This window comes from Labeo rohita, chromosome 6 (genome assembly GCF_022985175.1).
Source record: "Labeo rohita strain BAU-BD-2019 chromosome 6, IGBB_LRoh.1.0, whole genome shotgun sequence".
Lineage (NCBI taxonomy): Eukaryota > Metazoa > Chordata > Actinopteri > Cypriniformes > Cyprinidae > Labeo > Labeo rohita.
Window position 1 is genome coordinate 31,009,971 of NC_066874.1, and position 12,004 is coordinate 31,021,974.

General features: G+C 34.9%; 1 protein-coding gene across 15 annotated transcripts in view; it reads right to left on the reverse strand.

Moving 5' to 3' along the window:
• The window catches only part of ptprt (protein tyrosine phosphatase receptor type T), a 253,350-nt gene that overhangs the window by 15,202 nt on the left and 226,144 nt on the right, over positions 1 to 12,004 (reverse strand). For all 15 annotated transcript variants that reach the window (XM_051112546.1, XM_051112545.1, XM_051112547.1 and 12 more), the window contains 4 exons: positions 10,127 to 10,224; positions 8,942 to 9,058; positions 6,507 to 6,661; positions 1,292 to 1,427 (listed from right to left, as the gene is read on the reverse strand). In XM_051112546.1, coding sequence (XP_050968503.1) covers positions 1,292 to 1,427; positions 6,507 to 6,661; positions 8,942 to 9,058; positions 10,127 to 10,224 — 506 coding nt within the window. The remainder of the gene's footprint in view (positions 1 to 1,291; positions 1,428 to 6,506; positions 6,662 to 8,941; positions 9,059 to 10,126; positions 10,225 to 12,004) is intronic.

The following is a 12,004-nucleotide window of genomic DNA, read 5'->3' on the forward strand; positions in this document are numbered from 1 at the left end:
AAATGACTCCAGCCTTAGGGGTGTTTTACGTGGATTACAGCGCTGCAGCTTCTGATGCTGAAATCCTGCGGGGGCAGCAGCGTCCCCCAAAACCGTTCCAACTGTGGCCTTAAAAATGAGATCAAGGGGGCACTCAAAGCAGCGTCCCCATCCTGCAGCTAATATTAAACTCCTTCTTAAACCCCGGCCCCCGAATATGGGCCGGAATTATCCATATTTTAACTCAACAATGCCTCCGGCTTAAAGGTTTGAATGCTAATGTAGGCCTTTGATCCACGCTAAGCTAAAGTCAAGCTGAGCTGACCTCTTGTACCTATTACTCCATAACCTGGTGAGCACTTCTGCGGAGGGCTGAGGACAAAAGACGAGGAAAAAGCCTTTTAAAAGATTAATTGCTGTGTGTTGTGTCTGTGGAGGATTATCTTTGAATGGAGCTGCAGGCTGACACAAATTGCCTCCCAGAAGCCATTATCACCACCACTGTGTTTAGTGTTAGTCTTTTAAAAGCATGCTGTCCTCATCACAAAAAACATGTAATATTAGAATGGATCGAATAAAATGACACATTGACTTGATATAGTGTGTTATTTAGTGAGCATAAATAATACTTGTTTAAAAAATAGGAATTGTATTATTACAAATGATAGAAATAAATCATTGTAAACAAAAAAAATTGTTAATAATTCATCAGTTTTTCTTGTAAAATGCTTACATGATTTTCAAGGCTTAAAGGGTGATTTTTCTTAACAGTTAAAAAAATGAAATGACAAAACTAGTGAAATATGAAATGTAGAATAAACCATTTAATCTTTTATATTTATAGTGTATAATTGTTGCATTAAAAAAAAACAAAACAAAACAAAAACTAATGCAACTAATTAACATCCACCACTAGGGGGCATGACTTTGAATACCAACATCCAGTAAATTCTGGGAAGAGAATCTGACTGTCAGAGCCAAGGCAATTTCATATTCTGGTTGTTTTGATGTTACAGTGTGAAGATTAATGTGAAGAGAAAGGTTATCTAAGTTTTAAGATGAAAATAGATGGCTTTAATATCATCTTCTCAGACTATAGAGCTTAGTATAAGGCTGTGTGAGTGTAAGTGAGGTCCTGAGTATGTGACTGAGAAGTAAGTAAAACAGAGAATGGGTTAGTAAACGACTGCATATGTGAAAGAATTAATTGTTTAGTAAATTAATGAATGAGTAAATAAGCTTGTGCATGATCTGGCTGCCTGAATGACAAACTGGTGAAGTTGAACAGGCTGTAAGGTGCTGTTCTGCTCACCTCCGTCTGGACCATGTTGACTCTCTGTGAGCGCAGCTCTCTGATGCAGTTGAAGATGTCCACCACACCCTCACTCTCTGCCATGTCCAGCATAATGTCCACTGCAATGAAACAGCCTGTTCTTCCAGCTCCAGCACTGTGGAAAAAATACAAAAAACAGGTTTATGAGAGGGCTTTTGACCTCATGATAACCTTCTACCAGCTCCATTTATGCAACTGAAGTGACATTAAAGGAGAATTTCACTTCCAGAATGTTCACTTCCAACCCCCATGCCATCCAAGATGTTTGTGTCTTTCTTTCTTCAGTCGTAAAGAAATTATGTTTCTTGCCGAAAACATTTCAGGAATGTTCTCCATATAGTGGACTTCTATGGTGCCCGCAAGTTTGAACTTCCAAAATGCAGTTTAAATGCAGCTTCAAAGGGCTCTAAACAATACCAGCCGGGGAAAAAGGGTCTTATCTAGCAAAATGATTGGTTATTTTCTAAAAAAAAAAAAAAGGTACAGTTTATATACTTTTTAACCTCAAATGCTCATCTTGTCTAGCTCTGTGATGCACATGCGAACTCTGTGTAATCCGGGTCAATACAGTTAAGGTATGTCAAAAAACTCCCATCTCATTTTCTCCTTCAACTTCAAAATCGTCCTACATCATTGCAGAAGTACTGACCCAGTGTTTACAAAGTGAACGTGGGTCAAACACCCTTCACAAAAAAAGGTAAAACAGCGATGTAGGATGATTTTGAAGCTGGAGAAAATGGGATACAAGATTTTTTTGACATACCCTAACTGTATTGACCCAGATTACACAGAGTTCGTATGAGCATTTGAGGTTATTAAGTATATAAATTGTACATTTGTTAGAAAATAACCAATCGTTTCACTAGATAAGACCCTTCTTCCTCTGCTGAGATCGTTTAGAGCCCTTTGAAGCTGCATTTAAACTGCATTTTGGAAGTTCAAACTCATGGGCACCATAGAAGTCCATTGGAGAACATTCCTGAAATGTTTTCCTGAAGAAACACAATTTCTTTATGACTGAAGAAAGAAAGACATGAACGTCTTGGGTGACAAGCGGGTGAGTGCATTATCTGTAAATTTTTGTTCTGGAAGTGAACTTTTCCTTTAATAATGTTACAAAATTATATTTTAGATGCTGTTATTTGAAGCTGTCTATTCAAAGAAAAAAAGTACTATTTCCTCAAAAATATTAAGAAGCACAAGTGTTTTCAGCACTGCTAACAATAAAAGATGTATGTTTGCGCACCAAATGAGCATATTAGAATGATTTCTGAAGGCTTTTTTATATATATTTCACAATGCTAATTACAATATTACGGTTTTTACTGTATTTCTGATCAAATAAATGCAGCCTTAGTGACCATAAGAGACTTCTTCTACAGTATATATTCATTTATCATTAAATACAAATACATTTTTTATGTTTATGTTTAATAATATATTTACTAACCCTAGCCCTAAACCTAACATACAGAAACTGTTTTCACATTATGCATGTATGTATGTATGTATGTTTTCACGAGGGCATGTATATTTAAGGCATTTTTCTCTCAGGAATTTGGCGAGTCGCCACACTGTATGTACATACATATGTACATCATGATTTTCAGCTTCTACTATGTTTCTGGGGACATTCTGTCCTCACAACATGGCCAAAACATTACCCACACACACCCAACACATTCATAAGACTGAGATTTCTGCTAAGATCCAAATGTTAGGTGTTACGAAAACAAGGCTCTGGCAGACCAAGATGCTTGTGTGTGTCTGTGAGAGAGCACATTTGGACAGAAGATGTGCCATCAGTCACTCTAAAACGACGCTCACACACACAAATACCAAGCAACTCCATGGTGTCACAGATTGGCCGTCACTCACAGTGATTAATGGTGTGAGTGGTAAACAACTGACAAAAAGAAAGCAAGGGACAGAGAGGGAGAGACAGGGGGGATGTCCTTTACACCTCACATCCTCAGTCATTCATTCACTATTATCATCATCCCCAAATCACCATAAGTTTTTATTAGTAAAGCCTGCTGTATCATAATTGATATGCACATTGATATGTACATCAAGGCATCTAAATTATGCAAAAACAGTTCACAATCTACTAGATGCTTCTATCATCTGATTGATGGTATAGACTTTTTTAGCAAGTAAAAATCCTTTTAGTTATAGTAAAAAAAACACATTTTATATTGTTAGTAATATTTCAAGACTAACTTTTACAGGACTGCAGCAATAATTAATGTACTGCATCACATTATATGTTTTGTCCCCCATATATATGTATAAACTACAAAAACTACAGATATTTACATGCATTTAATATAAATAGTCTGCTATACTGATCTCATTCATTTACATTACATTTTACTTTTTAATGTCAATCTTAATATTTAATATATAATATTAATAGTAGTCCATATTACTCCTACACTGTCTTCAGATGTTACAGTTACATGTTATATGAAAAATTTGTTACAAACAGTCCAAAATGTAACAATTTACTGGTAATCTTCCCCTCTATCATACACCACCAGTCAAAAGTTTTTGGACAGTAAGATTTTTAATGTTTTTTAAAGAAGTCTCTTCTGCTCACCAAACCTGCGTACAATTTTGAAATATTTTTACTGTTTAAAATAACTATTTTCTATCTGAATATATATAAATATGTAGTGATCAAAGCAAAATTTTCAGCATCATTACACCAGTTCTCAGTGTCACATGATCCTTCAGAAATCCTTCTAAAATTTTTAAAATTTAAAATCATAGGAATAAATTGAAATAGTAAAAATATTTAAAGATTTTACTGTTTTTGCTGTACTTTGGATCAAATAAATGCAGGCTTGGTAAACAGAAGGGACTTCTTTAAAAAACATTAAACTTCTTACTGTTCAAAAACTTTTGACTGGTAGTGTATCAAATTTTGTATGCACTTTCGGACAGTACAGCTAAATATGGCATGCCAGCTGGTGTTGTATCAGGTTTGATGATTGAAAACCTTATTACTGACATCACCCCTGTTGGCCATTCTGCTAACTCCTTTTGTGATTCAAGGAAGTAAGAAAGTACATTTGGAATCTTCTGAAAATCTACTGCTTGAATCAAAATCTTAATCTCTGCACCAGGAGCCCCTGACACTGGGGCTAATCCGCTCTGAAAGTTTCTTTGTCACATCTGCTTCGTCTCTGGGATTGCAGGGCCGACTGCAAATTTACACTGCCACTTCATAGTCTCCTGCTGTCACCTTTCATTCTCAAACCTTCTTCCCACACGGCCCCCAATTACTCCCCACAATTGTGAGAGCGAGTCTGTCTATCCATGCATCCATCTGCGAGCACGTGGGCATGTTGTGGACAGATTCATGGGTGAATATCTATCCATGTGCCGAAGCGTCCTACGTTAGTGTGAGAATGTGTGAGCGCTCATGAATATGTGTGAAAATCGACTTCTCTTGTATGTCCCTGGGTTCTTTTACTGTTACATGAGAAGTTAGTTATGCTGCCTGCAAGTGTTCATCTGGACTGCCAGTTAAATGTTTAAATGCATTCACTGAAATCAATGCATTTATCTAATTTCACACTGAAATGTTTTCAAATGGTTCTACACTGTTATTAAAGACGCATGGGAATGAAATAGCTCTCGTTTATCAGTAAATGATGGATCAAAACCTTCTGAAAAGCAATGTTTTTGTGGCAGAATTTAACATCATGGAAGCTCAACATGTAAAAATATCAACTTCTACAAGATCATATATACGACCCTGGCCCACAAAACCAGTCATAAGGGTCAATTTTTTTCCATTGATGTATGGTTTGTTATGACAGGACAATATCTGGCCGAGATACAACTATATGAAAATCTGGAATCTGAGGGTGCAAAACAAACAAACAAAAAAATCTAAATATTAAGAAAATAACCTTTAAAGTTGTCCAAATTAAGTTCTTAGCAATGCATATTACTAATCAAAAATTGGGTTTTGATATATTTACGGTAGGACATTTACAAAATATCTTAATGGAACATGATCTTTACTTAATATCCTAATGATTTTTGGCATAAAAGAAAAATCAATTATTTTGACCCATACAATGTATTTCTGGCTATTGCTAAAAATATACCTGTGTCCAGGGTCACATATAATGTCAAGAATATTATAAACACTTGGAAGTGTTATTTTTACATTTAACATTTAATGTTACATTTTTTATACATTTTAAGTTTTTAGTTTATCAGTGCTATAGTGTGTTTTTTTATTTTTTTTATAGATATTTTAAATAGCTTTTATTTTTATATTTACATTTTTCACCTTAATTTTAAGGTTTTGTAATTTACTTTTGTGCTTTTTGTGCTTTATTTCAACTACCAAAAACTATTTTTAATAGTTTTAGTTAAACACAACAACAAAAGTGCATAGGCTCTTTTAACTTTAGCCAGTAAGCAACCTCTAAGAAACCCTATAAACTGCATAAAACTAGCCTTAATCAGCTACACTGTAAAAAACAAAAAATACAATTTGTTAAGTCAGCTTAAAATAACTTGTTACCCTGCTACCTTAAATTTTTAAGTTCAGTCAGTTCAAATAAGTTTAGTCAACTTGAAATGTTAAGATGTACTAAGTAACAACTTAGATATTTGTGTTTGTTAAACTTAAAAGCTGGATAAGTAACCCAGCTGCCTTAAAATTTTAAGTTGAATCAACTCAAATATCTAAGTTGTCACTTAGTATAACTCAACATTTCAAGTTGCATAAACTTTTTTTTGAGTTGACTGAACTTAAAATTTTAAGGCAGCCATGTAACTAATTATTTTAAGTTGACTCAACAAATTGTTTTTTACAGTGTAGTTTTATTCTAAATCGTTAGCAAATCAAATTAATTCATTTTTTATATTCATTTAATTTTTATTAGCATTTATTTTATCTAGTGACATTCATAATAATAAAAAAACAACACTTTGAAAAGCAGCCTGAGGACTAGTAAACAAACCTACACAAGCATATAAAAATATTACACTATATTTATAACTGAGAGCCCTCAGAGAGTATGTCCAATTTAAATAATTAATAGACTTCTCATTGTAGATTCAAAATCACACCTTCAGTCTAACTTTAAACCAGAACCTTTGACTTACAGTAAATTTTATGAAAAGCGAAAAAGGGACCATAAGAGAGGTGTAGATAAGGGCGCACCTGCAGTGTACCACGATGGGTCCTGCATCTGGAGGATTGAGGAACTTGACCTGGCGGATGAAGCCCAGCAGGCCTGTGGCGTAGCAGGGAACGCCATGATCGGGCCAGCTTGTGAAATGGAACTGTCGGATTTCCCGAATCTCATGGTGACCCTTCTGCAAACAGGAGCATGTGGTGAGCTTAATATCAACAGGTGTCGTCTGAGGGTAACAGGCAGGTGATTATTATGGAAGATGGCTAGGATTACCAGACCCAATAAATGGATGTCAATAACAATCAACACCATGTGGTTTTGTGTATACAGTGTAAATAGCAGGATATCATGGGCACAAAATTATGGATAACCTAATGGTAAGGCCAAGTTAGGGCCTCACGGCCTGTGTTTGAACCACTGCACAACTACACGTAGTTCGATCTGTGTCAGCACTGAGGGTTTTCACACACCGTTTTGTGTTACAGTAGAAACATTTTCCCATTACCTCCTTACTAGCACTTAATGCTCTGATAAGCTTTTAATTATAATTTGGGATTGAGAGCAGCATAATCCATGCCTGGAGGTGCTGATACTACCAAGAGCGGACCCGTGTAGCCGTTTAATGCAGCTTGTGTGTGTCTGCGTAATTGAGCAGCTATAGATGACGAAGGGTAAAAAGACTCTCTGACGTCCAACAACTGGGAATGAAATCCATACCTAGACACATAAGGACACTCAAGAATGGTCTTAAGGAGGAGTTAGAGAGGAGCTAATCCATCTAAAGCTGAATATTAATAAGACCTTTTATAATGGATCGTCTTCTTGAACCGCTGTAATTAAACCATTTGCCCATGATACTCTCTAGAAATGAAGAATACTACAATGTGTGGGATTTGAGTCACAGGCACGCGAAAGGAACATGCAAACAAACAAACAAATAAATAAATTGTTATTAACTGTCATTACAAAATGACAATGCAAAAATAATAATAATAATTTCCTTAATGCAAAATATAGTTTCAAAAATAATATATACATATAATATTTTGATTTTTTTTTTCTGGCCCAGACATATTTTCATTAGATTTAAGATTTTGCCTTTTCTCTAGTGAAACATCTGAGAATCAGGAGACTTGAGCAAAAATCCCTGTTTGATATGCATTTGATCTCATTGCTGCCTAAGAGAAAGCGAAAACATTTCTAGTCATTTTCTTCTCCCACTCATTATGAAGCACAACGATGCGCTGAGAGGAGGATGTACCCTAACAACTCTCTTTCAAAGTTGAGGAAGCGTTTGAAAGGCAGCAGCCTCGTGAGACAGATGGATTGAGTGATTTAAGAAAGTTGCTGATGACATGCTGTTCCGTAGTGTACTCTCCCCCTCAAAAAACGATTCCCAAACGCTAATTTCTCCCACTATCAAAGCTTCCCTACATCTGTTCTGTTTGGATTACAACACTCAACAACAAAACTCCAGCCGCTCCTAAGAGCTTTCTTTGCGATTTGCTTTCGTTGCAAAATATTGTCTGTTGGCTTATGTTAAGATCTCGTAAAGTTTGTTTGTTAGAACATTATGGTTATGTTTTATTTTTTATTTATGCAGATCTGACGTCAAGCTGTTCCTGTATGATAAGTACAATAAAAGTGATTGAGTGAGAGATGCATTATGGGCTTAAACACAAGCTGATGGTTCATATGGTATGGATGAACATGAGACTAGATGAAAAGATGCATGCAGAGACTGCTGAGTTTTTTGGGGGTTTTTTGAGCTTTCATATCTTGAAAGAATTTTTTTTTCTTATCCTATTATATATTACAAATAATTAAAAATAATATATATAGAATTAATTATGTATATAGGTATTATATATGTGTATGTATATATATATATATATATATTACATTCTGTTTTACTTCTATAAATACTCTTAAATTGTATATTAAACATTTAATTACATATAGGCGTATTACATGGAATTTTATAAAATTCTAATTTAGAATCTTTTAATTACATAAAGACATATTACTTGGAATTCAGAAAATTTCATTTTAGAATCATTTGTATCTAAACATTTAATTACATAAAGGCACAATACATAGAATTTTAGAAAATTCCATTTTAGAATAATTTGTATCTAAACATTTAATTACATAAAGACATATTACTTGGAATTTCAGAAAATTCTATTTTAGAATAATTTGTATCTAAACATTTAATTACATCAAGGCATATTACTTGGAATTTTAGAATCATTTGTACCTAAACATTTAATTACATCAAGGCACATTACATGGAATTTTAGAAAATTCCATTTTAGAATAATTTGTATCTAAACATTTAACTACATAAAGGCTTATTACTTGGAATTTTAGAATCATTAGAACCCCTGAGCAATGAAAGAGAAACCACTGAGAAACTTGAGATGTTTCATTTGAGAGTAGATGGAGGACGGGTTTTTACCTTCTGAACAGTAAAAGTCCTGATCACATATTCTGCAAGAGGCTCCGTTTCAATCAGCGTCACTTTGATGTCTCCGTACACCTCGGTTTCATCAGGCCAGTACCGGACACATTTCACCTTTATGGACACATAGGAACCCACACGTTCACATTATTACACAACACCTGCATCTTAATTTGCCAGGGTATTACTCTATTTTACAGCAAGGTCTAAGTCAAATTGGCATTTGCAGAAACAGTATTATTAAACAAGTCCCTGATGGCATTTTGAAAACACAGAGAGGTGTAATTGGCCACCTGTCAGACAGGATGTTATCTCTGAATGAACAACCCCTGTGGTCCGAGTTCACTGGAGCCAATCATTGAACACCGCTCAATTATACTCAACGTGACATCAAACGGCTCTCATTGGGGATGTTGTGAAGGACTCATGCACCTAATTGTGCTCAGTTTTAGGATGTCCTCCAAAATGCTTCCAAAATGACTTTCCATTGTTTCCCTTGTATGTAAAGAAACTTCCTGTCATATGATTTGTGTTTGATTTACATTTATGACACTTCCAGTTCATTATCTGCTATGGGGAAATAATGAGAAGAATAACAAAGTGCAGTAAATAGTAAAACTCTTTGCACTATAAACCAGTGTACTCATAATTAAGATAATACATTCAAATAATATGGTAAGACACATCAATTTGCAATATCAAGCAGCAAAACGAGCTGTTTTATACAGCTAAAAATAGCTGGACAAGGATGAGGCCACACCCATTAAATGTACAAATGGCCACGCCCACTTTTACGGCAAGAAAAAGGGGGATAAGGAACATTTTGTGCAATGGAAAGGTTCTTCTTGGAAGCATCAATGGCAATAAAAAATCTTTACATTTTAAGTGCATCTAAGATGTGCTCCAGAATAGAACCCACAACCTTGACTTTCCTTGCTATGCTTTACTCCTTAAGATACAGAAACATATTGCACGTTTGCATGGATTTCCTGCTACATGTTACTTTTAAAAACACTGCACAAGCACCCACCTCACAGATTTATATATATATATATATATATATATTCTCCGTTTAACCATGAGACCGTAGTTAAATGTGTAGCAATTGGAGGAGCGCTTCGTAAATAACACTCTTAATCCTGTGATATTTATTAAGGGAAGAGATAATTACAAGAACCCTACCCTGCCCACTTCCACCAGGTTGGTTACCATGACGATACTGGCAGAATTCTCTTGCCAAATCATCCTCCAGAAATCCCTCACGGTTTCCTGCATGGGGCCTACAGGGGAGGAGGAGGGACAAATTTAGAAGATCACGCAATACTCACAGAAGTACTAGAAATAAGATGCAACGTTTCCTTATGGATTCACAGACAGTCCCTGAGGGAAAAAGCATCACAAACCAGCATCAATGTCCACACTAGTGCATGTTAATATGTAGGGCTGGGCGATATGGCCAAAAAATGATCACTATAATTTTTTTTCATATCAGTCGATATTGATAATTATCATGATAAATGTCAATTTTGTATTTCTTTTAAGTTTAAAGGCAGATTTTTGCTACAATGTGAAAGCTGTAAAAACCAGACGGTTAAATGTGGCTTTAAAATATTCTTTATGGTCAGAACATGATAAACACACAGTCATTTTTTCTTAACAAAATAAATATCTTAACAATATCAGTTTCAAAATATCAAATTAACTTTGGTTCGAGCATATAAATGGTCTGACTAGCGCTCTGTTGTTCTGCTTTTGGCGCATAAATATTATATCGAACATTTATCGAACTCTGGTTATCGTTTATCGAGGAAATTCATATCGCACGATAATTACCGTTATTGATTTATCGCCCAGCCCTATTAATATGTAATCAGTATCATAGGTTGGTCTTTATTGTGGAGATGGTTGACCAATGCAGCTTAACCAAAGTACTTATTGTAATTTATTTATTTATTTTTTTAAATGTTGCACTAATAATGTTATTGCTCTGGCCTATCTTATTGAACTATCCATATTTCTTATATATTTAGCCATTTGAAGCTAAATGCAGACATTTAAAACCTGCTATGATTACTCTACTTTTAAAGCATAAATTTGAATTTGAATTTCAAATTCAGTTTGAATTTCAATTTCAATTTGAATTGAATTTTAACAATAGGTCTACATAATATTCACATGCAGTTCAAAGGGGATATATTATATTATCCCTACATTTACCTATTTTATCTCACAATTCTGACTTTTTTTCTCGTAAAAGCAGCATATCTTGTATTTCGGACTTTGTAACTCGATTAAAGGAGAAGTCCACTTCCAGAACAAAAATTTACAGATAAGGTACTCACGCCCTTGTCATCTAAGATATTCATGTCTTTCTTTCTTCAGTTGTAAAAAAAAATATGTTTTTTGAGGAGAACATTTCAGCATTTTTCTCCATATAATGGACTGATATGGTGTCCCGAGTTTGAACTTCCAAAATGCAGTTTAAATGTGGCTTCAAACGATCCCAAATGCGGTTGTAAACGATCCCAGCCGAAGAAGAAGGGTCTTATCTAGCAAAACAATCGGTTATTTTCATCAAAATAATACAATTTATATCTTACTCTGCCTGAACTCTGCTTTTTTCCGGTTCATGACAGTTAGGATCTGTCAAAAAACTCCCATCTCATGTTCTCCCATCTCAACTTCAAAATTGTCCTATATCGCTGTTTCACCTTTTTTGTTTAGGGTGTTTGATCTTCTTTGCATGTTCACTTTGCAAAGACTGGGTCGGTACTTCTGCAGCAATGCAGGATGATTTTGTGAGTTTTTCAACATACCCTAACTGTCTTGAACCAAAATACACAGAGTTCAGACAGAACAAGACAAGACAAGCGTTTGAGATTAAAAAGTATTTAAATTGTATTTTTTAAAATGAAAATAACTGATCGTTTCGCTAGATAAGACGCTTCTTCCTTGGCTGGGATCTTTACAACCACATTTGGGATCGCACTGACTCCTCTGCAGTGAATGGGTGCCGTCAGAATGAGAGTCCAAACAGCTAATAAAAAAAAACATCACAAT